The 23993-nt window shown below is 43.9% G+C and overlaps 1 protein-coding gene across 1 annotated transcript in view; it reads right to left on the reverse strand.

Annotated features, from left to right (window-relative positions):
- The window catches only part of stac (SH3 and cysteine rich domain), a 106469-nt gene that overhangs the window by 46179 nt on the left and 36297 nt on the right, over nt 1-23993 (reverse strand). Inside the window, exons 3-7 of the mRNA XM_033020401.1 lie at nt 21288-21388; nt 14719-14800; nt 14508-14617; nt 4269-4353; nt 3500-3567 (exon numbers count right to left, since the gene is read on the reverse strand). Coding sequence (XP_032876292.1) covers nt 3500-3567; nt 4269-4353; nt 14508-14617; nt 14719-14800; nt 21288-21388 — 446 coding nt within the window. The remainder of the gene's footprint in view (nt 1-3499; nt 3568-4268; nt 4354-14507; nt 14618-14718; nt 14801-21287; nt 21389-23993) is intronic.

A 23993-nucleotide genomic window follows, 5' to 3' on the forward strand; every position in this document is an offset into this window, starting at 1 on the left:
CGCCTTGTCCATGTTAGGGAAGCCACAATGAGAACAGTGAAAGCAGTAGCTGAAATTTGAAGAGACCGTTGACCTCTGTCTCACCTGGAAGGCCTTTTGGGGTCTGTGGATGGAGTTAGAGGAGGAGATGTCGGGACAAGTGTCACCTATCCTGAGGTGGTGGGGTAAGCACCTGGGATGGGCAGAGTTTGGGTGAGAGGGGCAAGTGATTTGCAGGGGGCATGGTCTCTGCAGAAAGCAGAAAGAGGTGGGGATGGGAAGATGGGACGTGGTGATATTGCGTTGACGGTGACAGAATATAGGAGAATGATGTGTTGGATGCAGAGGCTGGTGGGGTGAAAACTCCACACCTCTTCAAACCACATCTGCAGCATTTGGTGCTCCCAAACGTGGGATCTCCTGGTTTACAACCATCGTTACAATTGTTGGGGGAATCAATGCTTACTAGAGAACGAGAACATGCCTTTGAAAGCTTCAGTGGAAAGCTTCATCTTGGGAACAGATATGGTGGAGACAGAGGTAGACACAAAATGCAGGAGTAACTCAGCGGGTGAGGCAGCATCTCTGGAGAGAAGGAATGGGTGATGTTTCGGGTCGGTGTCAGGGGAGGGGACTGAACAAAGATAGAATGTAGGCAGAGACAGTAAGGCTAGTGGGAGAACTTGGAAAGGGAAGGGGATAGAGAGAGAATGCAAAGGCTATCTGCAGTTAGAGAGGTCAATGTTCATACCGCTGGGGTGTAAGCTACCCAAGCGAAATATGAGGTGCTGTTCCTCCAATTTGCGCTGAGCCTCACTCTGACAATGGAGGAGGCCCAGGACAGAAAGGTCAGATTGGGAATGGGAGGGGGAGTTGAAGTGCTGAGCCACTGGGAGATCAGGTAGGTTAAGATGGACTGAGCGGAGGTGTTCAGTGAAACGATGGCCGAGCCTGCGCTTGGTCTCGCCGATGCAGAGCATCTGCGTGTCGGAGATGGTTTCTTTAAAATACGTAATATGGGAGGAGGTACAGTCCAGATAACTGTCGGAATCAATGGATTTATGCTAGACGTCAGCCGATGGTCTGTCCCCTATGATGTTGACAAAGAGATTGGGAAAGGGGAGAGAGGTGTCAGATAGACAAAGTGAGTTTGGAGGCAGGGTGGAAGTGGTGAAGTTAATGGAATCAAAGAGTTCTGCATCTTTGACTTCAATTGGGAGCCACAAGTCACATAGAAAGTGGAGGCAATGCAGCATGTATTAATCAAATTAGGCTGCAAGCCCTTTACACATGGTCTTCTTCAAAGTCAGTCATTCAGTATCAAAGATAACTTGCTTCCACTCTGGTTCTGTGATGTGTGACGTTGTTGATGAGGTTAACCTTGAGACGCGGAGACTCTTCCACAGATGACAAGAGCTCAGGATGTGCACGTCCCTGTTAGAGTGAAGGGCAAGGCAGGCAAATGTAAGGAAGCCTGGATGACAAAGAGAAATTGAGGCATTAGTCAAGAATAAGAAGGATGCATGAGACAGGTTTGGAAGCTGGGATCAAGTGTATCCATTTTATAAATACATAAAGGGTAAAAGGGTAACTAGAGAGAGAGTGGGACCCCTCTGGAATCAAATCTGTCACCTCTGTGTGGAGCCACAGGAGGTGGGCAAGGTAGTCAATGAGTATTTTTCTCTGTATTTACCGAGGAGAAAGACAGTAGGATGGAGGAACTTGGGGCAGTCAATGAAAGTGTCTTGAGAGCAGTCAGTATTACGGTCAAAGAGGTGCCGAAGGTAAAATCATGTACAAATCTCCAGGGCCTGATCAGATCTGATCAGTTTCCAAGGACACTGTCGGAAACTAGAGGGGAAATTGAGGAAGCCCTGTTTGAAATTTACGAGCCGTCATTAAATTCAGGAGAGGTGCCGGGAGACTGGAGGGTGGCAAATGTTGTGCCTCTATTCAAGAAGGGCTGCAGGGGAAATGCTGGTAACTATAGGCCAGTTAGCTTAACATCTGTAGTTGCAAAGTTACTAGGGAATATTCTCAGGGATAGGATATACATGCAAATAGATGGATGACGGATTAGAGATAGTCAGCGTGGTTTTGTACGTGGGATGGTCATGTCTCATGAGTCTGATTGAGTTTTTTGAAGATGTGACCAAAAAAAGTTGATGAGAACAGAGCTGTAGATGTTGTACACATGGACTTCAGCAAAGCATTCAACAAGGTTCCACATGGAAGGCTGCTCTGGAAGGTTAGATCGCATAGGATCTAAGGAGAGATAGATGAATGGATAGCAAATTGGCTTCATAGAAGGAAGCAGAGGGTGATGGTGGAAGGTTGCTTCTCAGACTGGAGGCCTGTGACTAGTGGTGTGCCTCAGGGTTCAGTGCTGCGCCCATTACTGTTTGTCATCTATATCAATGATTTGGATGAGAACTTACATGGTAAGATTAGCAAATTTGCAGATGATACAAAAGTGGGTGGTTTTGTAAATCGTGAAGATGGTTGTGAAAAATTACAGCAGGATCTTAATTGGTTGGCTAGGTCGGCTGAGGAATGGTTGATGGAATTTAATACAGAGAGATGTGAGGTGTTGCATTTTGGGATGTCTAACGTGGGCAGGACCTACACAGTGAATGGTAAGGCTCTGGGGAGTGTTGTAGAGCAGAGGGATCTAGGAGTACATCTACATAGTTTCTTGAAGGTGGCGTTAAAGATAGATAGGATGGTCAAAAAGGCTTTCTGCCCATTGGCTTTCACCAGTCAGGATATTGAGTGTAGAGGTTGGGAGGTCATGTTGCAGTTGTATAGGACATTGGCGGGGCTACAGTTGGAGTTTTGTGTTCATTTCTGGGCACTATTTTAAAGGAAAGATGTTGGAAAGGGTACAGAGAAGATTTATGAGGATGTTGCCAGGACTCGTGGGTCTGAGCTATAGGGAGAGGTTGAGTAGGCTGGGACTCTATTCCTTGGAGTGCAGGAGGATGAGGGGTGATCTTGTAGAGGTGTATAAAATCATGAGAGGAATAGATCGGGTAGACACACAGTCTCTTGCCCACAATAGATGAATCGAGGACCAGAGGACATAGGTTTATGGGGAAGGGGAAAAGATTTCTTAGGAATCTGAGGGGTCAGCTTTTGCACAAAGGGTGGTGGGTGTATGGAAGGAGCTGCCAGATGAGGTAGTTGAGGCAGGGACTCTTGCAATGTTTAAGAAACAATTAGACAAGTACATATATCGGACAGGTTTTGAAGGATATGGGCCAAATGCAGACAAGTGGGACTAGTGTAGATGGGACATGGTGGTCGGTGTGGGCAAGTTGGGCCAATGGGCCTGTTTCCACACTGTAGAACGTTACCTATCTCTGTAACAGTGTGCCTTAATTTCAAGGGGAAAAAAAAAAAAACATAATAGAAACATCATACACCCTTTTATTCTAATAGTGAGGAGTGGAAATGGAACAATTGTTTGATTGAAGCTGATTGGTTTTTCATGCGTTTAAAATTATCGTCATGTTCTTACCAGAGAGCAGGAAAGCTTGCTTTCTTCCCTGATGGTATTGTCACGACCATTTTCTAGAGAATTAAATACTATGAAGAAAGAAAATACATGCTATTGCTGACAATGAAAACTGACGAGTTCTAGTTTCACTGCATTTCACATATCATTAATTAGAAATGAGGATCAATTTACCATTAATAAATCATTGGCAACTTCCAAAAAGCAGAGTAAAATAATAGATAGATTGTGAAAACTGATCATTTAACTAGGACGGTGCCTTCATACCATTGCAGAATAGTTCAATGACAGTCACTGAATTAAATGCTTTTTAAACCTTACCGCAAAAGAGTCAATATAAGAACATTATAACAGTAAGTTGCTCATTCACGACCCACAGAGCCTTTAATGCAAAGATGGTTAAAAAAGTAAAGGGCCTGTCCCACTCATGCAACTTTTTCGGCGACTGCTGGCACCAGTCATAGGTCATTGCAGGTCGCCGAAATTTTCAACATTTGGAAAATTCAGAGGCGACCAGAACAAGCTACGACTCTTTGGGCAACTGAGGAGACTACTCACGGCCATACTTGCGACACCCTGGCAACATGTCGCGGGGTGAAGCCTGTATGGTCGTGAGTAGTCGCCCAAAGAGTCGTACCTTGTTCTGGTCGCTGCTGGATTTCCAACATGTTGAAAATTTTCGACAACCTGTAACGACCTATGACGGGTGCCGGCAGTCGCCGGAAAAGTTGCGTAAGTACGACAGGCCTATTAATTTAAGTTTCATGCTTACCATAATGCCACGATTTCCTGCTCAAATCCAACATTCGTCCAGGTGTGTTTGCACTTTCCTCTGGAACTTTTGCCAGCTCTGAAGCCTAAGAAGAAATGAAGAACACACATCAATGTCTTGCAAATTGAAAACAATTTAGCTGAATTTGCCATGGGTGTGAGAATTTTGATATAAAGAAATGAATGGGCATTATGGATTGCTGGAGCCCTGCATGCAACACGTACACAAATAAAACTGTACTATTGGCATCTCATAACAGCAGTGGAGATCACTGCCAACCAGAGGCCAGAAGCATGAAGAGGTTACAGGCAAACAAAAACATTGCGGGAAGAGAGACCAAAATGATCAGATCGCTCGTTCAATCAATAGGAATTTTCTTTTCTTCAGACTTCACTGCCAGGATCATTCGCAGACCTTTCACAATGTAATATTTTAATATTTCCATAATTTGACTAAAATTATCAACTGCATCTTTCTACTAAGGCTTTGTGTGTCTGTTTGACCATTCATGGTTCCTGTCCTTTCTGATTTTGGTTGAGGCACTGGATTACTGGAGGGCAGATAATGTTGAGCCTCTATTTTAGTGGGGCTGCAAGGGAAAGACTGGGAACTTTAGACCAGTGAGCCTAACATGGTAGATGTTACTCGAGGGGACTCTGAGGAATGATTGATATATATATATATATCTATCTATCTATATAATATTAAAACTCTGTGGCAGCCGCCTGCCGTCCGGCTGCCGCCTGCCGTCCGGCTGCCTTTCTGCCTTTGATTCATTGCCACGCCGAATCCAGACGCTCAATCGCCGAGATCTTTTCCATTTCGGTAGAGATTTCACTTTTCTTTCTAAGTATCCGCTCCTCATTACATGTTGTCGTGTTTAAGTACACGTTTGTAATCAAATCCTTCTCCCCCCCACCCCCCAATATTTCAAAAATAAACTGGCTTCTCACCCATAGAAGCAGCCATTTCGGTAGACATTTCACTTTTCATTCCAACTATCCACTCCTCATTAGATTTTGTTATGTTTATGTCCACATTTTTCATTAAATCCTTCTCCCCCCCCCCCCTCACTCATTTTGTCGCCTCCTGCTGGCCGGTGACCATAACGGCTGCTGGCGCCCGCATCTCGCCTCAAAGACGCCATTTAAAACCAGCCGCACTGCTCATTCCTGAGCCGCTTGAGTTGGAGGACCACGTCTCCCGTGGGGGCTACGGGTAGGAAACGGCTGCGTTGGGGGAGCAGACCCAACGGGTCTGCCCTTGGTCTAGTATATATATATATATATATATATATGCATTTGGATAGATAGGAACTGATTAGGGATGGTCAGTATGATTTTGTGTCTGGGATATCATGTTCTATGAATTTGATTGAGTTTTTTGAAGAAGAATCAAAAAAGGTTAATGAGGGCAAGGTCATAGACATTATCTATGTAGACTTCAGCAAGGACTTGGATAACATTTCACATGGTAGACTGGAAGGTTAGATCGCATGGGATTCAGGAAGAGCTAGGTGACTGGATAGAGAACTTGCTTCATGGAAGGATGCAGATGGTGGTGGTGGTGGTAGAAGGGTGTTTTCAGACTGGAATCCTTAGCAAGAGCTACATTGGACCAGAAGAATCCTTGTGGTTCGAGTTAAGAAACTGCAAGGGTAAAAATACCCCGATAGGAGTTACAGTGTATATAGGCTTCTGAATAACAGCCAAGATGTAGGGTACATATTGCATCAGGAGATAGAAAACATATGAAGAAAGGCAATGTTGCAATCCTCATGGTTTTATATAGGTAGACAGGTAAAAACAGGTTGGTACTGGATCGCAAGAGAATGAATTGTAGAATACTTACGACATGTGCCGGAAAGAATTGCAGATGCTGGTTTAAACCGAAGATAGAGTAACCTAGAGTAACAGCGAACCAAACAGCATCTCTGGAGAAAAGGAATAGGTGACGTTTCGGGTTGAGAGAAAAGGGAATAAGTCAGAAGAAGGGCCTCGACCCAAAACGTCACCTATTCCTTTTCTCCAGAGATGCTGCCTGACCCGCTGAGTTACTCAAGCATTTTCAAGTTCAAGTTCCATTTATTGTCACATGCACCAATTGGTACAGTGAGATTTGAGTCACCGTACATCCATACGAATAAAAAGGACACAATACACGATAGAGTTTAACATGAACATCCCCATCAACGTTTCCCACTGTGAGGGAAGGCAACAAAGTTCAGACATCTTCCTCTTTGTTCACCCGTGGACAGGGCCTTTGAGCCCTCCGCAGTCGCCGCAATGGCGGCCCGATGTTCAGGCCCTCTCGCCGGGATGATCAGAGCTCCGGCTTTGGAATGGAAGAACACATTCAGCGGCTTGGAGTTTCCGAATCAGCCGCTTCCTACCGGAGACCATGGCTCCTGAAGTCCACAGGCCGAGCTGGGCGGAGATTCAACACTGGCGACCGTTGGCAAAAGATCCCAGGATTCCGCGATGTTAAAGTCAGCGCCTCAAACCGCAGCTCCACGATGTTAAAGCAGCAGGCACTCCAGAGCTTCAGCAGACGATCCCCGGTAAGGCATCACCCTGCTCCGCGATGGAATTCAGTGCTGCTCCGTTGCTGAAGCTCTGGCCAGTCTCCAGCAGGAAAGGCCTCGCCAATCCAGATGCGACTCGGAGAAAAGATGCATCTCCGTCCATCTACGCACCCCACCCCCCACATAAAAAAGACTAAGAAACCTTTAGAACATACTTTTTGACATACTAAAATAACAAAAAAGGGTGAAAGGACAAACAGCTGCTGGCGAGACTGACACACTCGATGGTGTCACCCAATGGAGTGTCTATCTTCATACTTACGACATGGCGTTTTGGAGTAGCTCATGGTTGAGCCCACTAAGAAAATGGTAATTCTGGATTTTGTGTTGTGCAATGAACCACATATGATAAGGGAGCTTAAGGTGAAGGTACCCCTAGGAGAAAGTTATTATAATATTATCGAATTTAATCTGTAATTTGAAAAGGAGAAGCTGAAATCAGATGTGTCGGGTATTACTGTTGAGTAAAAAAGGTGACGACAGAGGCATGAGGGAGGATCTGACTAATGTTGACTAGAAAGGGACTTTGCAACCAAAGATACTAGAGGAGCTTGCTTGCAACAATGACAGTGGAGTAGCAATGGCAGGAGTTTCTTGGAATAATTGGGAAGACAGAGGATCTTTTGAGGGGACCATGAGGCGACCATGGCTGACAATGAAAGTCAAAGACAGCATAACAGCAAAAAGAGGCATGTAATATTGCAAATATTAGTGGGAAGCTAAAAGCTTGAGATGCTTTTAAAAACCAACAGAAGACAACTATAAAAGCAATGAGAGAAAAGATGAAATATGAAGGTAAGCTAGTCAACAATATACAAGAGGACACCAAATATTTTCAGATATATAAAGTATAAAAGAGAGGCAATAGTGGATATTGAACTGCTTGAAAATTATGCTGTATGAGTAGTAATAGGGAACAAAGAAATGGCGTGTGGACTGAATATGTTTTTGGCATCGATCTTCATTGTGGAAGACACCAGCAACATGCCAGAAATTCAAGAGAGTCAAGGGGCAGTAGTGAGTGCAGTCGCTATTACTGAGGAGAAGGCACTTGGGAAGTTGAAAGGTCCCAAGGTAGATAAGTCACCTAGACCAGAAGGACCAAGGTTGCCCCAAGGGTCTGAAAGAAGCAGCTGTAGAGTTTGTGGAGGCATTAGTAGTGGTCCATATTTCAGATTTGGTATCAGATTTTATCTCTGTACCGCTCCCTCCCCTGACATCAGACTGAAGAAGGGTCTCGACCCGAAACGTTATGCATTCCTTCTCTCCAGAGATGCTGCCTGTCCCGCTGAGTCACTTCAGCATTTTGTGTCTATTTCAGATTTGGTGACAGACTGGTAACAATTGCAATGCACTTTCAGGATTAGTATTTTAATGACTTCACAGCTTAATCTTTTTAGCCTAAACTTTGAGTCTTAAACCTTCGACCTAATTCCTTTCCCTTTATATGTTTCAAGCTGTGAAAGACATTCCTTGAGAACAGCGGAGGTAATGTGTTTCCAGCCACGAGGCAGAGGAGCAGTGGGAAGGTTTAGATGGGTGCTGTTTGGCTCATGTGCAAACAAGTATACCTTTTCAGACACTATTATCTGAAATTTGAAAATTATAAGGAAGATAACTAGTTTAACCTAAGAGTTTACATGCTGGGGAAGCATGATGGGACAAATGGTCAACAGAGATTCTAACACTTTGGGTTCTATCAGAGTGTTTTCTCAGTGCGGACTGTTAAGGCCTTCAATAAACCGACTTGTTCGAGAAGCTCACAACTGATCTTTGAGATGTTTTATTTTGTGTCTATTCCTATCTGAGCTGGGCCCCAAGTAAAGCCAGATTCAGGGTATAACACAAAATTCCCTCCTACAATTGACATAATCGGCAGGAGGCTATATAAACATAGAAACATAGAAAATAGGTGCAGGAGGAGGCCATTCGGCCATTCGAGCCAGCACCGCCATTCATTGTGATCATGGCTGATCGTCCCCTATCAATAACCCGTGCCTGCTTTCTCCCCTAGAGCTCTATCTAACTCTCTCTTAAATCCTATACATGATGACCGTCACCAATGTGGCTCCTAATTGGGTGAGTCTGTTTAATTTTACTGCTCATAGTGAGAAGAGGAAATCCCATATTGTTGTCAGCTAACCGTAAGCGGTTGTACTAAAAGAACAAAGTGGAGGGAGAATTAAATGTGGTGACTTTATTAGACACGATCGGTGAAGATGTAAGATGTTAGATACTAACGCGGTGGCGTAGGATATTAGGTACTGTTGCGATGAGATGTGTAAGACATCAGGTACTAATGAGGCAGGTACTTAAGACATTAGGTACTTTTGCGATGAGACATGTAGTCACAGGTATAGAGATGGTGGTGTAAGATGTTAGGTGCTTTTGCAATGAGATGCGTAAGAAGACAGGTACTGCTGCAGTGAGGTGAGACACAAGGGCATCTTGCGTTGGTGAGAAACCTAATGGTGGTTTAAAATAATATAAAGTATTGATAGGGCACTCAATGTACTGAGGATGGCCACAGTTAAGAAAAGCGCTAACATCAAATGTGGACCCAAGGGATCCATAGTACAAACTATAATGAATTATTATAGAAAATAAGGATACGATCCAGAAGCATGGCTCACATAGCAAAAGGTTTGGTGGCAGGAACATTAAAATAGTAAATATGGAAAAGGAAATAATTACACTCGCAGCCAAAGAACCAACCAAAATAAAAAGTAAAAATTACAGCAGTAGACCATGCACAGGAAGAAGTACATACAATACTATGCGGGGGACTGGTGGTGGATGTGTCGCCTACCATCCCCGCCGATGGACAGGGCTGACATTGACTGGGGAAGTTTAGATCGTGGGATGTATAGAGGTGGGTATGATGAGGATTGTCGACTGTCCCCATCCCAGGACAGAGATGTAAAGAAATGAGCTGCAGTCTCAGTAGCTCTGATTTGGACACTAGTCAGTACGATAGGGAGACGAATTACACGGCAAGTACCTTTGACAGCCTCAGAGAGACAGATGATTTTAAATCAGCTGCCTGTTTTAAAGAAGAACAATGGTATTTTGGGATAAGTTAGGAAAAACAAAAGAGGTTCATAGTCTTACTAACGAGGATAGTAATTTGATAACGAAGTCTGGGCAGCGTTGCGCCAAAATACCTGAGACAGGTCCTGGGGCACACTACAGGCGTTAACTAATGAACTTTGATGTTTTTGAGGAAATTGTAAAAAAACAAAATGGACTCGGAAGAGTCACACCAAACTGGGTCAGAGTAACCCTGGTAAACAGGGATCAAGGGAAAAGGTAGAAGACTGCAGAAAGAACGTTTCTGGCTTATACTGAATATTCAGGGCAGGTAAACTGTGATAGAAATGATAATATGTTCCTGAAATTGTTTCAATATGGAATGGGGCCTCATGTAAAGATTGTAATTGATATATCACTCCTGGTGGGAAATGATCTTAATGAGATATTGACCTGGGTGATGAGCTGAGGCTAATTTGGGAATATAGGCCAAAGTAAGCAAAACAGGAGATGTGAGCAACCAGGAATGTTATAAGTGTGTGAATATCTGTGAGATTCAGCACATTGCATGAGGTGTGCCAACCTGCTAGTTAATTTGCATGAGAAAAGATTTTAAAAAGCATGATGTAAGTGAGTGCAAAGATTGTTAAATTATTTGTTAGATCAGATCTGGGAGAATGTAGAATTAATCCTATAGTCCAAATGGGTAGGATGTGACTGAATGATTCTGCTCCTTTCTGTGAAATATATTTGTAGTATCTCTTGTGTTTTAAAAGTGAGTGTCCCTTTAAAACACTGTGTGAGGGGGCCTCTCCACCCCATTCATCTTTCATTGTTTGGACATTTGTTAGAAGCTTTCAATAGGAGAATTAACTATTCACTCTTTGTTTTTTTACAAAGGTTCTAGCAAAGAAGAGGTGCAAGGATGCAGTTTTGTTTTGCCGTATCTGTGTTTTAAGTTTGTTTGTTTTCTGCCTAATTCATTCCTTTTTAATTGATTTCAATGAGAGGCCCGGATTGCACACTGGCCATGTGGAATCTGGGTTAAAGTGTTAGAAATGTGAGAGTACTGTGAATCTTTGAAACACTTTGGGTTCTCTCAGAGTGTTTCGCAGTGTGTACTGTTAAGTCTTCAATAAATCGGCTTGTTCGAGAATCTCACCACTGATCTATGAGATGTGTTATCTTGAGTCTGTTCCTATCTTAGCTGAGCCCCAAGTAAACCCAGATTCAGGGTACAGGTATATCACAAAATTCCCTCATATAGACAAAAAGTGCTGGAATATGCAGGTCAGACAGCATTACAGCCGAATAAGGATATGTGATGGTACACAAAATTGCTGGGGAAACTCAGCGGGTGCAGCAGCATCTATGGAGCGAAGGAAATAGGCGACGTTTCGGGCCAAAACCCTTCTTCAGACTGAAACAGGAGATATGTTCTGCTCCAGAACCCTTCTTCAGACTTCAGTGGTTTGGGAGGGAAAGGATGAGTGAACCAAGGAGTTGTGGAGTGAATGGTCTCCGTGGAAATCGGAAAGGAGTGTAACGGGAAGATATGACTGGTGGTGGGATACGTTGGAAGTCCGGAGATGGAGGAAGATGTGTTGGATACTGAGGCTGGTGCGGTGAAAGGCTCGGACAAGAGGAACTCTATCCTTGTTCCGTCTTGTGGAGGGGGAGCAAGAGCAGACCCACGGGACACAGAGGAGATGCAGGTGAGGGATCAATCTATGACAGTATGGGGGAATCCATGCTTACTGAAGAAACTGATTGTGACCACTGCCTGACAGAACTTGTCCTCACCTCAGCAAATCCTATTTTGACTCCTCTCACTTGCTTCAAATTAAAGGTGTAGCAATGGGCACTCACATGGGCCCCAACTATGCCAGACTTTTTGTTGGTTATGTCGAACAGTCCTTGTTTCAGGAGTACACAGCCACCATCCCCCAACTATTTGTCTGCTACATCGAAGGCTGCATGGAGCTGCCTCCTGTGCCCATGCAAAACCGGTTGATTCCATGAACTTCTCCACTCACTTCCACCCTGTCTTCAAATTGATCTCTGTCGCCTCTTTTCCCTTTCTTGCTCTCTCTGTCTCCATCACAGGGGACAGACTGTCGATTGAAGTTTACTACAAACCTACCGACTCCCAGTTATCTGGACTACACTTCCTCCCACCCTTGCCTCTAGCAAGGACGCTATCCCCTACTCTCAATTCCTCCGTCTCTGTCGCATCTGCTCCCAAGATCAGCCTTTTCATTCTAGGATATCCAAGATGGCCTCTTTCTTAAGTAAATGTGGTTTCCCCTGTTGTCATTGATGGCTCCGTCACCTGCATCTCCGCTGTGTCCCGTAGCTCTACTTTCACTCCCTTTCCCCTCCAGAGTTCCCCTGGTCCTCACCTTCCCCCCCCCCCCCCCCCCCCCCACCAGCCTCCGCATCCAACACATCATCCTATGACATTCCTGTCACCTCCAATGTGATCCCACCCCATATTTTCATCTCCACCCCTTTCTATCTTCTGAAGAGACTGTCCCATCCACGACTTCATTCATCCTACCCAAACCACCCACTTCTCAGGTACTTTCTCCTGCAACTGCAGAAGATGTAACACCGGTCCACATATCTCCACCCTCGCCTCCATCCAGGAACCCACGCAGTCATTCCAGGTGGGACAGAGCTACGTGTACACCACCCATAACCTCATCTACTGCGTCCACGGTTCCTGATACAACCTCCTGTACATCAACAGGACCAGGTATAGACTTGGCGACCGTTTTGAGGAGCACACATGGTCATTCTGACAAGGGCTACTGGATCTTCTGGTTCCTAAACATTGGAAATCCCCTTCCCTTACTGGCATTTCTGTCCTGGGCCTCCCTCATTGCCAGAGTGAGGCCACATACCAAGCCAAGCTGGAGGAACAACACCTCATATTCCGTTTGGGTGGCTTACAATTCACAGTATGAACACTGAATTCTCCAATTTTAGGTAACCTCTAATCACACTGCCCTCCCGCACCTAGGTTCTTCCAGCCCCTCCCATGTGCCCCATCTAGTTCTCCCCTTCCCTTCCATCTACTCTTGCTTCACAATTGTCTAACACGTTTTGTTTTATCTCTGGCCTTTGTCCAATCATCTTCCTATCAAACCTCCCCTCCCCTTGGCTTCTACCTGCCATGCTTTGTCCTGCCCCTCCTCTCCTCTAGCTTTCTTCTCCCTACAATCACTGAAGAAGTGTCCTGACCTAAAATGGCACATATCCATGTTCTCCAGGGGCGATATCTAACCCACCGTGTTACTCCAGTACTTTGTGTCTTCTTTTATAAACCAGCATCTGCACTGCCTTGTTTCGACATTTTGACGACTCCATTGTGAAATCTCCTCAAGGTATGCTTACTTTGAAGATGTTCTTCTCTCTCTGATGGGAGTTTTGTGAGACCCTCTCTCACTGCTTACCCTCTGGGATTCCTGCTGCTCCTGCTCTGCGACCATGTTCTGACTGGGTCTTGCTCTCCACCACAGCCACGTGTTTCCACAACAGTTGCCTGTATTGCCATCTTGTGCCTTGTGGCTTCCAGCGGTGTTGCCAGGCCTCGCAGTCTGGACCTAACCAAGATTTCAGTTACCTACACTCAATCCACTGCTCCTCACCACAGTGCTCCTTCCGTGCCCTGCCTTCCACGCTCTACGCCATACGCTGGCACCAGCGGGCCCTCGCCCTGACTCTGCCGCTGCTCTGACCCTCATTTTACTTTATTCCCTGCCGGACCCACGCCTCCGCTCGATGCATCCTCGCTCACCCCCCCCCCCCATCAAGGAAAACAAGCTTGCCCGCCTCCGGACCAGGTCCCTCCGCCAACTCTCCTCGACTCAGCAGTACTCCCGACTGCCCGCAGGCTAGAAGCTTCACCCGACTGCGATGTCCGAATCCCATCGTGCCATCACTGCCGGGTGATGCAACACCAGTTTTCACCGCATCTCCGACAGTCCGAAGTCAGGATCGTCACTGCCGCCGGCCCTCACCACCCTCTCCGGCTACTCGTTAACCAGGCCTACCCACCTTCACCGCCAGCCCGGCCACTTTCAGAGCAAGCCTACCGACGGCAATGCCACCGCCAGCCTGCACCGCTTCCTCATCTACCTGCACCACCCACCCTCACTGCACTCTGACTGCTAGCAGATCACAGCCATCCCCCCCCCCCCCCCCCCCCGCTCCGTCACCAACAGGTCACAGTTGCCCACTCACACCGGCTATAGTTCCTACCTCAACTACCTCCTCTGGCAGCTAGTTCCACATGCCCACCACCCTTTGTGTGAAAAAGTTACCCCTCAGATTCCTATTAAATCTTTTGCCCTTCACTTTAAACCTACATCCTCTGGTCCTTGATTCACCTACTTTATCCGGAGATTTATATTGGATGTAAAATCAGGAGCAGCCATTTTTTAAATATACATTCTCCGCAGTCGGAGTGGGTCCAGGAAATTGGATTTCCCGTAATTGTATCATATTTACTATTAACAAAGAAGATAAAAGCCAATGTGAGGTTGGGTTGCTTCATCTGCCAAATTATCGAGTCACAGTTTAACAACGAATCAAATGCAATAGCCAAAGTAATTATTTACAGCATGATGTTGAGATGAGTCTGATCCAAAGCCTGACTTCTTGGATCTTTGCGCCAGCGATGTTCCAAACCGGAGAGTTTCATACACTGGGTCAACTTTACTGCTGCAAGCTTTATCAGAAAATAAATGGACAATTAAGAAAAATCACCGCAGGGAGCCATGCAAATAAACAAGACAGAAATCCCTTTGGAATAATTGTAACAGTACTTACCAATAGGCATGACCTCTTTGATACAGGAATACTGTTCATGGATTAATAATGGGGAGCTGTAGTAACGTCGGAAACCCTTCGGCTATCAACAGAGAAAAGACATCCGAGCGCAATTAGTTCATACACTGTTTAGAAGGGTGCAATCCACCCACCACCTATTCTGACACGTTTAGTTGTGGAAGATGCTATATACCATTCTTTCGTGCCCTGAGAATGCCATAGAATGTTCTACATTTAACAAAATAGTCCAAACAGTATTGACGTGCAGATTAACGAAGCAGAGAGAAATGTGCATTGCAAGATTCTGAAAGTGAGCCTGGGATCGATTGACTAAAATCAACATAAAAACAGAATTAGATATAAATTTTAATTGTCAAATTAAAATGGTGTTCGATTGAAATGACCATGATGCTGTCGACGGCAACATGTTTGCATCTCAAATGGCCTCAGAAAAGGTTCTAGTAAGCCACTGGAAAGAATTTATCTACTTCAGTGATTCACAAGCATCACCACCATCTTCTTGTGGTAGTTAGGGATGGGTACTGACAACACAGTCAGTGTTAAATCAAATAGCACAAGAGTGGATTTAAGAGCCCCAAGCCACAACTTCACTGAAGAACTAAGTCGATACGATATGACACGATAGAACTTTATTTATCCCAGGAGGGGAATTGAACTGCCAACAGTCATAAAATGCAAGATACATGAAATATGAAATTAAAGTGACGAGTGAAAAGTCCAGGATCGGGGATGTGCCAAGATTGGGGGGGGGGGCGAGTTGGTCTACCACACGACAGAAGGGGGAGGAGTTGTACAGTTTGATAGCCACAGGGAAAAAGGATCTCCTGTGGCGTTCTGTGATGCAAGTCATCAGATATGTCAGTTTTTGTTTAAGATGCTCAACTGACATAATGTTTACTTGTGTAGGAAGGAACTGCAAATGCTGGTTTACACCAAAGATTGACACAAAATGCTGGAGTGACTCAGCGGGACAGGCAGCAGCTCTGGATAGAAGGAATGGGTGATGTTTCGGGTCGTGACCCTTCTTCAGACGTTAAGAGGGCGACAGAGATAAGGATGAATAAGGTGTAAAAACAAGACGCCAAAGGGGAAGCGGATCAAGGAAAATGTAGAATAGATCATTGTTAGCTAGGAGAAGGTGACAACAAAGCATACAGAGATAAAATTTAATCAGGACAGTCAGACTGGTCAGAGAACTAATTGATTTGATGAATATTAATTTTTTGTTGGGTATTTACTATTTGTTTTAGCGTTTAAATTTATCATTTCTACTTTTTTTCTAAAACTGCAAATAATAATTTGTTTCTGTTAATGCTGTTCAGTGTTTTTCGTCCCTTATATTTTAAACAGATGTCTCTGAAGAAGAAATGCAAAATTGTCAATCCAAATGCCCAGCAAAAGAGATTGATTTAGATAGCAATCACACAGATTATCCAAATTTGGACTACTCCAAATGTGATGATCTACAGGACATTCTTAATAGGAAAGTAGTGGGCAGAAAAGCATGTCATGTGTGGTTTGAAGAGCAAAAACTTGTAGTTTACAATGCCAAAATTGAAAAGTTGATGAAAAACAAGGTGTATAGAGTTGCTTATTGGTTATAATATGAGGAGTATGATGATGCTACTGATTATGATATGCCAATGTACTAGCAACTGATTTTCTCCATAAAGACTTGGTCTATTGCTAGAAATTGTAATTTATTTACCTATCTGTTATGGACTTACAGCATATAATACAATAATATTAAAGTTCTGATCTTGAGAATATCACATTTTTGAATTTTCAAGGCAGTCTGGGTGTTTATTACTATTTCCGTCACAGCGGTCAATTTTGTAATGAACTACAATTAGGTAACTAATTATATGCTTTAATTTCAGGTCATCCAAGTAAGATGTTTTATATTTTTCAGAATGCTTCAATCTATAATAACTGATAATTAATTTTTAAGAAAGTTATGGGCTTTTGACTGTCCTCGATCACAACTTTTGTATTAAGTCAATGGAAAAGCAATAGGAAACAAGATGCTAATTTCTGAGTATGAAAATGGCCATAACTTTTTTAATACTGAAGATATGAAAGTGAATTAGGTATCAAATTATACTTCTTTTTATGCTTTATCTGATGGGATAAAATACAGGCTTGATTTTTAAAATCTCAAAATCTTGTAACATTCCTGCCATTACCCTAGCACTTTGTGCTCCACATATGGCATTGGAATTCAGGGTCAAATCTGGGTCTCTGGAGCTGAGGCAACAGCACCATCTGTGGTCTAATCTATACTGAGACCATACTATACTGAGGTAAATGTTTGTCCTTTCAGCGGTATGAAATACAAAACCTAGTAAAAATGTCGTCAAGGTTTTAATGTTTAATGTCACCATCAGGCTTCAACATGCATTGTACAAGCCTGAATTGGAAACTGCCTGTGATCGCGTGGGTTTCCTGCAGGAGCTCTAGTTTCCTCCCACATCACAAAGAAGTGTGGGTTTTAATTGTGCTTCAGTAAATTGCCTCTAGTGTGTAAGATAAGAAAATGGGATAACATAAGACTAATATGAATGGGTGATCGATCGTCAGCGTGGACTCAGTGGGCTGAAGGGATTGGTTCCATGCTGTATTGCAAAAACCTAAGGGCCTGTCCCACTTACGCAGTTTTTTCGGCGACTGCCAGCACCTGTCATAGTCATAGCAGATCGCCGAAAATGTTCAACATGTTGAAATTCCAGCGGCCATCAGAAAAAGGTACGATTGTTTGGTCGACTACTCACGACCATACAGGCATCTCCCCGCGACCAAGTGGCAACAGCCTAGTCGCCAAAAAAGTCTCGCAAGTGGAACAGGCCCTTTAAAATAAACTAAGACCGCAAGAAGTTGCAGAGAGTTGTGGATGTATCCCAGAGCATCACACAGACCAGACTCTTCACCATTGACTGCATCCACACATCATCCTGCCTGGGACAATCAGCCAACATAATGAAGGATTCATCCCATCCTGGTCATTTCTTCTTCACCCACTCCCATCGGGCAGAAGATACGGAAGCTGGAAAGCATGCCCCACCGCCAGACTCAGGAACAGCTTCTTCCCATCCATTATCCATAAGCGAGGATACTGTCCGATTCACCTCGACCCCATTGCAGATATTGACTTTGTCTCTTAGAACTGATGTGTCACTATGCTGAGAACTATATTCTGAACTCTACCTTACCCTTTGCTCTACCTATTGTACTTGAGTTTGGCATGATTGTAGTTACGTATTTACGTATAGTATCATCTGATTTGATTGAATAACATGTAAAGCAAAGCTTTTCACTGTACCCCAGTACACATGACAATAGTCTTGGACACTCAGTAAGGTCACCCCTCAACCTCCTACACATGAAAGAAAACAGTCCTAGCCTATCTAGCCTCTCCCTATAACTCAAGCCCAGGTAACAATCTGGTCAATCCATTCTGCACCCTTTCCAACTTGATGACATCCTTCTTTTTTTTTGCACCAAAAATAATGTTGATCAATTATTTACAAGAATAATGCGTACAATACAAAACAATACCAACAAACCCACCACCGTAGCACAAAGTAAAACAAATATTCTGACATCCTGCTTTGGGATGGGCAAGCAGCCAAAATCATCAGCACTCCCCTTCCAGCAATAGAATCACTCCATCACAAACGGTCCGTGTCAAGGGTGAAGAAAATCATCTCTGATCCCTCCCACCCAGCTCACCACATCTTCCACCTGCTGCCATCAGGAATGCGCTACAGCTCTCTGCCCGCCAAGACATCTCGATTTAAAAACAGTTCTTACCCACACGCAATCCGAATTCTGAACACACTATGACAACAGCACATATCCTCCCCATGCATGTACTGTATATTGTATGATGTTGTGTTTTATGTTATGTTTGACGGGAATCAGCCTACCTTGTAACATCCTGTACTGAACCTGAATTCCACCATCTTGACTGTGTGGTCATTAAATAATCTAATCTAATCTAATAAATTGTGCAAGTTGTGTGGGGCTGGAGACAAACACCCATCTTTTCTTTTTCGTTGTTTTTTGGATACGTGTCAGACAATAGACAATAGGTACAGGAGTAGGCCACTCGGTCCTTTGAGCCAGCACTGCCATTCACTGTGATCATGGCTGATCATCCACATTCAATATCCCGTTCCTGCCTTCTCACCATATTCCCTGATTCCGCTATCTTTAAGATCTCTGTCTCTAGCAAAGCATCGAGAGAATTGGCCTCCACTGTCTTCTGAGGCAGAGAATTCCACAGATTCACAACTCTCTGGGTGAAAAGGTTTTTCCTCATCTCCGTTCTAAATGGCCTACCCCTTATTCTTAAACTGTAGCCCCTGGTTCTGGACTCCCCCAACATCGGGAACATGTTTCCTGCCTCTAGCGTGTTCAAACCCTTAATAATCTTATATGTTTCAATAAGATTCCCTCTCATCCTTCTAAATTCAAGAGTATACAAGCCCAGCCGCTCCATTCTATCAACATATGACAGTCCCGCCATCCCGGGAATTAACCTTGTAAACCTACGCTGCACTCCCTCAATAGCATGAATGTCCTTTCTCAAATTTGGAGACCAAAACTGCTCCAGGTGTGGTCTCACTAGGGCCCTGTACAACTGCAGAAGGACCTCTTTGCTCCTATAATTCCCTGTTTTCTCTCTCCCGCATTTCTTAGAAGCTATCCATGTGGAAATTAACCATCTATTCGTTGTTTTCTCTTAGTTACTTACAAAGGTTTTGACAAAGGAGAGATGCAAACATGCAGATTTTTCTATTAACTGCATTTTAAGTTTGCTTTATTTTCTTCCCACTTTTCTTCCTGATTTTCTTTATTTTCTTCCTAATTCTTTCCTTTTCAATTTATTTCAAAGAGAGACCTGGGTTCCACAATGGCTTTGTGGAATCAGGGTTCAAGTGTGAGAAATATGAGTGTCTCTATTGCGAAATGAGATGCCAACATTTCAGAAAGAAATTGGCAGTTGGGGAAGTTGTGATAAGTATACATTTGTACTAGGAATTTGAAAATTATTATTTTGGGAGATAGATTGTCATGCCCCTGTCCCACTTAGGAAACCTGAACGGAAACCTCTGAAGACTTTGCGCCCCACCCAAGGTTTCCGTGCGGTTCCCGGAGGTTTTTTGTCAGTCTCCCTACCTGCTTCCACTACCTGCAACCTCCAGCAACCGCCTGCAACCTTGGGTGGGGCGCAAAGTCTCCAGAGGTTTCCGTTCAGGTTTCCTAAGTGGGACAGGGGCATAACAATGGGAGGTAATTTTAAACACTGCTTTTGTTTATAATGATGTATTTTCAAAGGGTTTTAAGATACTTCTCAAGAGTTATGGATTACTGATTTTGAGTGTTTTTGAGTCATTTTGGGAAAGCTTATTTTGATGTAAATTCAGTGTTTGTATTTTTAAATGTAAATGAGAAGCTAGTGCTTGAAGTTCAGCATATGGCTGGTAAAAGCAAATGAGGGTCCATGAAGTACTGTGTGAGTTGATCACATCAGACCCAATATTATAAAAGGTGGTTTGAGGGAACTCACAAGGGAAGGCAAACACTCGAGAGAGAAAAGGTAGATTGGGAGGGAGGAATAAATTTGGGCATTTGAAAAAAAATGCAAAAAACCTAGACCTTCTACCCGGCACTGGGATTCACAGGTTTGACTAAACTCTTCCATTTGAACAATGATAATAAGAGAGGGTATAAAAAGTAATAGTAGTGCAGACCATGAAGAGAGACTGAGGCCATCTGCATACTGTTCAACCAGGCAAAGTCCAGTGGTAGCTAGGCTGCACTGATGTGTTTAAAGGGCCTGTCCCACTTGAGCGTTATTTGCGTGTCATTTACGCGACATCATTTATGCACCACGATGCATGGCGTGTGGTGAGGCGTGGTGGCGTAGGCAGTGATGCACGGTAGCGCGCGGCGCCCCAGGATTTGGGGATTCTCAAAATCCTCGCGCGTCACCTACGTGACGCGCAAATGACGCCCAAGTGGGACAGCCCCTTTTGCACTTGACTCTGGAACCTAGGCATTGGAAGTCTTAGAGCCCAACACACTGAGGGCAACTAAAGTGTTACACTCTCCCCATAGTACAGTGTGACTTAGAAGCAGGGAAGTTAAGGACAGCATTAGATTGTTGACATGACAAATGGGAGAATGAGCATAGCCTACAGAACAACACATACACAGAGATTTCACAGGATCCTTGTCTGGGTCACAAAATAAAAGGTAATGGCATTCCCATGCCAAGATAGTACAGCTAGAATTGTGTCATGGTCAAAGAGATAATATTTAGGTGAGGAGGGGGTCCCTCTTCAAGAACATGACAACAGAACTGGCACATTATATTTAAATATTTACCATTCTACGCCATAAATAATAGTTACTTCAAGATATTTGATGATGACAACATCTTTATGAATTTTAAACTCCAATCAGCCCTCAAGGATTAATCCCGGGGTGTATTGTTGGATCTGTTTCCATGGTAACCATATAAAATAGTCCATGTAGCTTACCAGTTTGCCCATGCATCGGTACTGTTCAACGGCGTCAATGCATTTGTGATGGATGCTCATTTTACAAGCTTTGCAACGCAGGCCAAGTTTGGCTTTGGTGCCTGTTAAATGCATATGCATCACTGGTCAATGTTTCCCTCGCAGTAAATTAGAATAAGAGACGTGAACAAACAAAGTTCATTTAACTTAGCAAATTAACCTTATCCTCAACCCTTTCAGATGATTGGAAATAGATTACAAATTAGTTATCTTGGGAGCATGATAGTTTTCTCGTTTACACCTCAGTACATCTTATGCCTGCGTATAGAAGTTGGGAGGTCATGTTGCAGTTGTATAAGACGTTGGTCAGGCCGCATTTAGAGTATTGTGTTCAGTTCTGGGCACCATGTTATAGGAAATATGTTGTCAAGCTGGAAAGGGTACAGAGAAGATTTATGAGGATGTTGCCAGGTCTAGAGGATATGAGCTATAGGGAGAAGTTGAGTAGACCTGTACTCTATTCCTTGGAGTGCAGGAGGATGAGGGGTGATCTTATCGAGGTGCATAAAATCATGAGAGGAACAGATCGGGTAGATGCACAGAGTTTCTTGCCCAGAGTAGGTAAATCGAGGACCAGAGAACATAGGTTTAAGGTGAAGGGGAAAAGATTTAATAGGAAGCAGAGGGGTAACCTTTTCACACAAAGGGTGGTGAGTGTATGGAACAAGCTGCCAGAGGAGGTAGTTGAGGCAGGGACTATCCCAACATTTAAGAAACAGTTAGACAGGTACATGGATAGGACAGGTTTGGAGGGATATGGACCAAATGTGGGCAGGTGGGACTAGTGCAGCTGGGTCATGTTGGCCGGTGTGGGCAAGTTGGGCCGAAGGGCCTGTTTCCACACTGTATCACTCTCGGACTGTAAGATTCTATGACTATGACTTACTTGAATAAAAATAAAAAGCAGGAGGAGAACAATCTTCACTCTCTGTTTCATTTCTATGTCATCAGTCGGCCTCTTCCCATGTGGCCATGCCTTCAAATGCTTTAGACTTTTTGGTCCTTTTGTAAGCAATTGAGCCGTTAACATTCCCGGTATCAGTAACTAGATCTGAAGTATATTCTGTAGCCTCATAATTTTACACATACAAATGTTTCATTTTGCCTAGTTCTAGTTTAGAGATACAGCATGGACACAGGTCGATCAGCCTGCCATGTCTGTACTGACTATCAATTACCCCTTCACACAAATGATTTCTTATCTATGTATTCTAGTCTGTATGCATTAGAAGAACATAAGTTCTAGGAGCAGAATTAGGCCATTCGGCCCATCAAGTCTACTCCTCCATGGCTGATTTATCTTTCTCTCTCAACCTCACTCTCCTGCCTTCTACCCATAATCCCTGATACCCTTACTAATCAAGAATCTATCTATCTCCACCTAAAAATATCCATTGACTTGGCCTCCACAGCCATCTGTGGCAATGAATTCCACAGATTCACCACCCTCTGATTAAAGAAATTCCTCCTCATCTAGTTTCTAAAGGTATGTCTTATTCTGAGGCTATGGTCTCTCATCATAGACTCTCCCTTTTCCACAAACTCCTTACAGCGCCAGAGACCCAGGTTCGATTCTGACTCTGGGTGCTTGTTTGTACGGAGTTTGTATGTTCCTCCGGGACCTGCGTGAGTTTTCTCCGAGATCTTCGGTTTCCTCCCACACTTCAAAGAGGTACAGGTTTGTAGGATAATTGGCTTGGTGTAAATGTAAAATTGTCCCTAGTGTGTGTAGGTAGTGCTAATGTGCTTGGATCACTGGTCTGTGCAGACGTGGTAGGTTGAAGGGCCTGTTTCCATGCTGTATCACTCTATGACTCGATGATAAGGCTGGAGTAACTCAGCAGGTCAGTCTCTAAATCTGTATCCGTTTCAGACCCTGGGGTATTGTCCATCTGTCCATGTGACTTATCCACCTTCAGTCCTGTCAGCTTCTCAAGCACCTTCTCCTTAGTAACTACAACTCCACGAACCTCTGCCCCCTTGATTCTCTTGAATTTCTGGCACATTGCTGTTGTCTTCCACAATGAAGATTGATACAATAATGTATCCAATTCATCCACCATTTCTTAATTCCCCATTACTACAATGTAAAAATGGGATGATTTTGGGATCAGTGTTCATAATTGGGTATGTTTTAAAGTAATCATGGAGATTGATAGGATTGTCCCACAAGCAAAGTCCCAAAAGAGAGCAAGGTAAATTTTGTAGACATTAAGCAGGAACTTGCAATCGTCGATTGGTAGAGTCTGTTTGCAGGTGAGGGGATAGCTGGCAAGTGAGAGGCTGTCAAAAGTGAGATGACAATTGTACAAGGGCAACATGTTCCAGCAAGGGTGAAGGACAACGCTGATGGGTTTAGGAACCCCTTGATGAGAGGTGTTGAGACTTTGACCATGATAAAGAAGGATGCATATGTTAGATTTAGTCAGAGAAGATCGTAAAACCCACCTCAAATAATGTTGGAGAACACTTAAGAAGGCATTCCGGAGGGCAAAAAGAAGACATGTACAGATTCTAAGATGCAAAGATTGGACAAGAGTTAAAGAGTGGCTACAGATAGATATCCATAAGAGATGGTGGATTTTTAATGGGGAGTAGATCATGGAAGCTAAGGAATTGAGGCATAGGAGATGTGTGGTCTTAGATTATATACAAATTACCAAAGAG

Source organism: Amblyraja radiata, chromosome 4 (assembly GCF_010909765.2).
Source record: "Amblyraja radiata isolate CabotCenter1 chromosome 4, sAmbRad1.1.pri, whole genome shotgun sequence".
NCBI lineage: Eukaryota > Metazoa > Chordata > Chondrichthyes > Rajiformes > Rajidae > Amblyraja > Amblyraja radiata.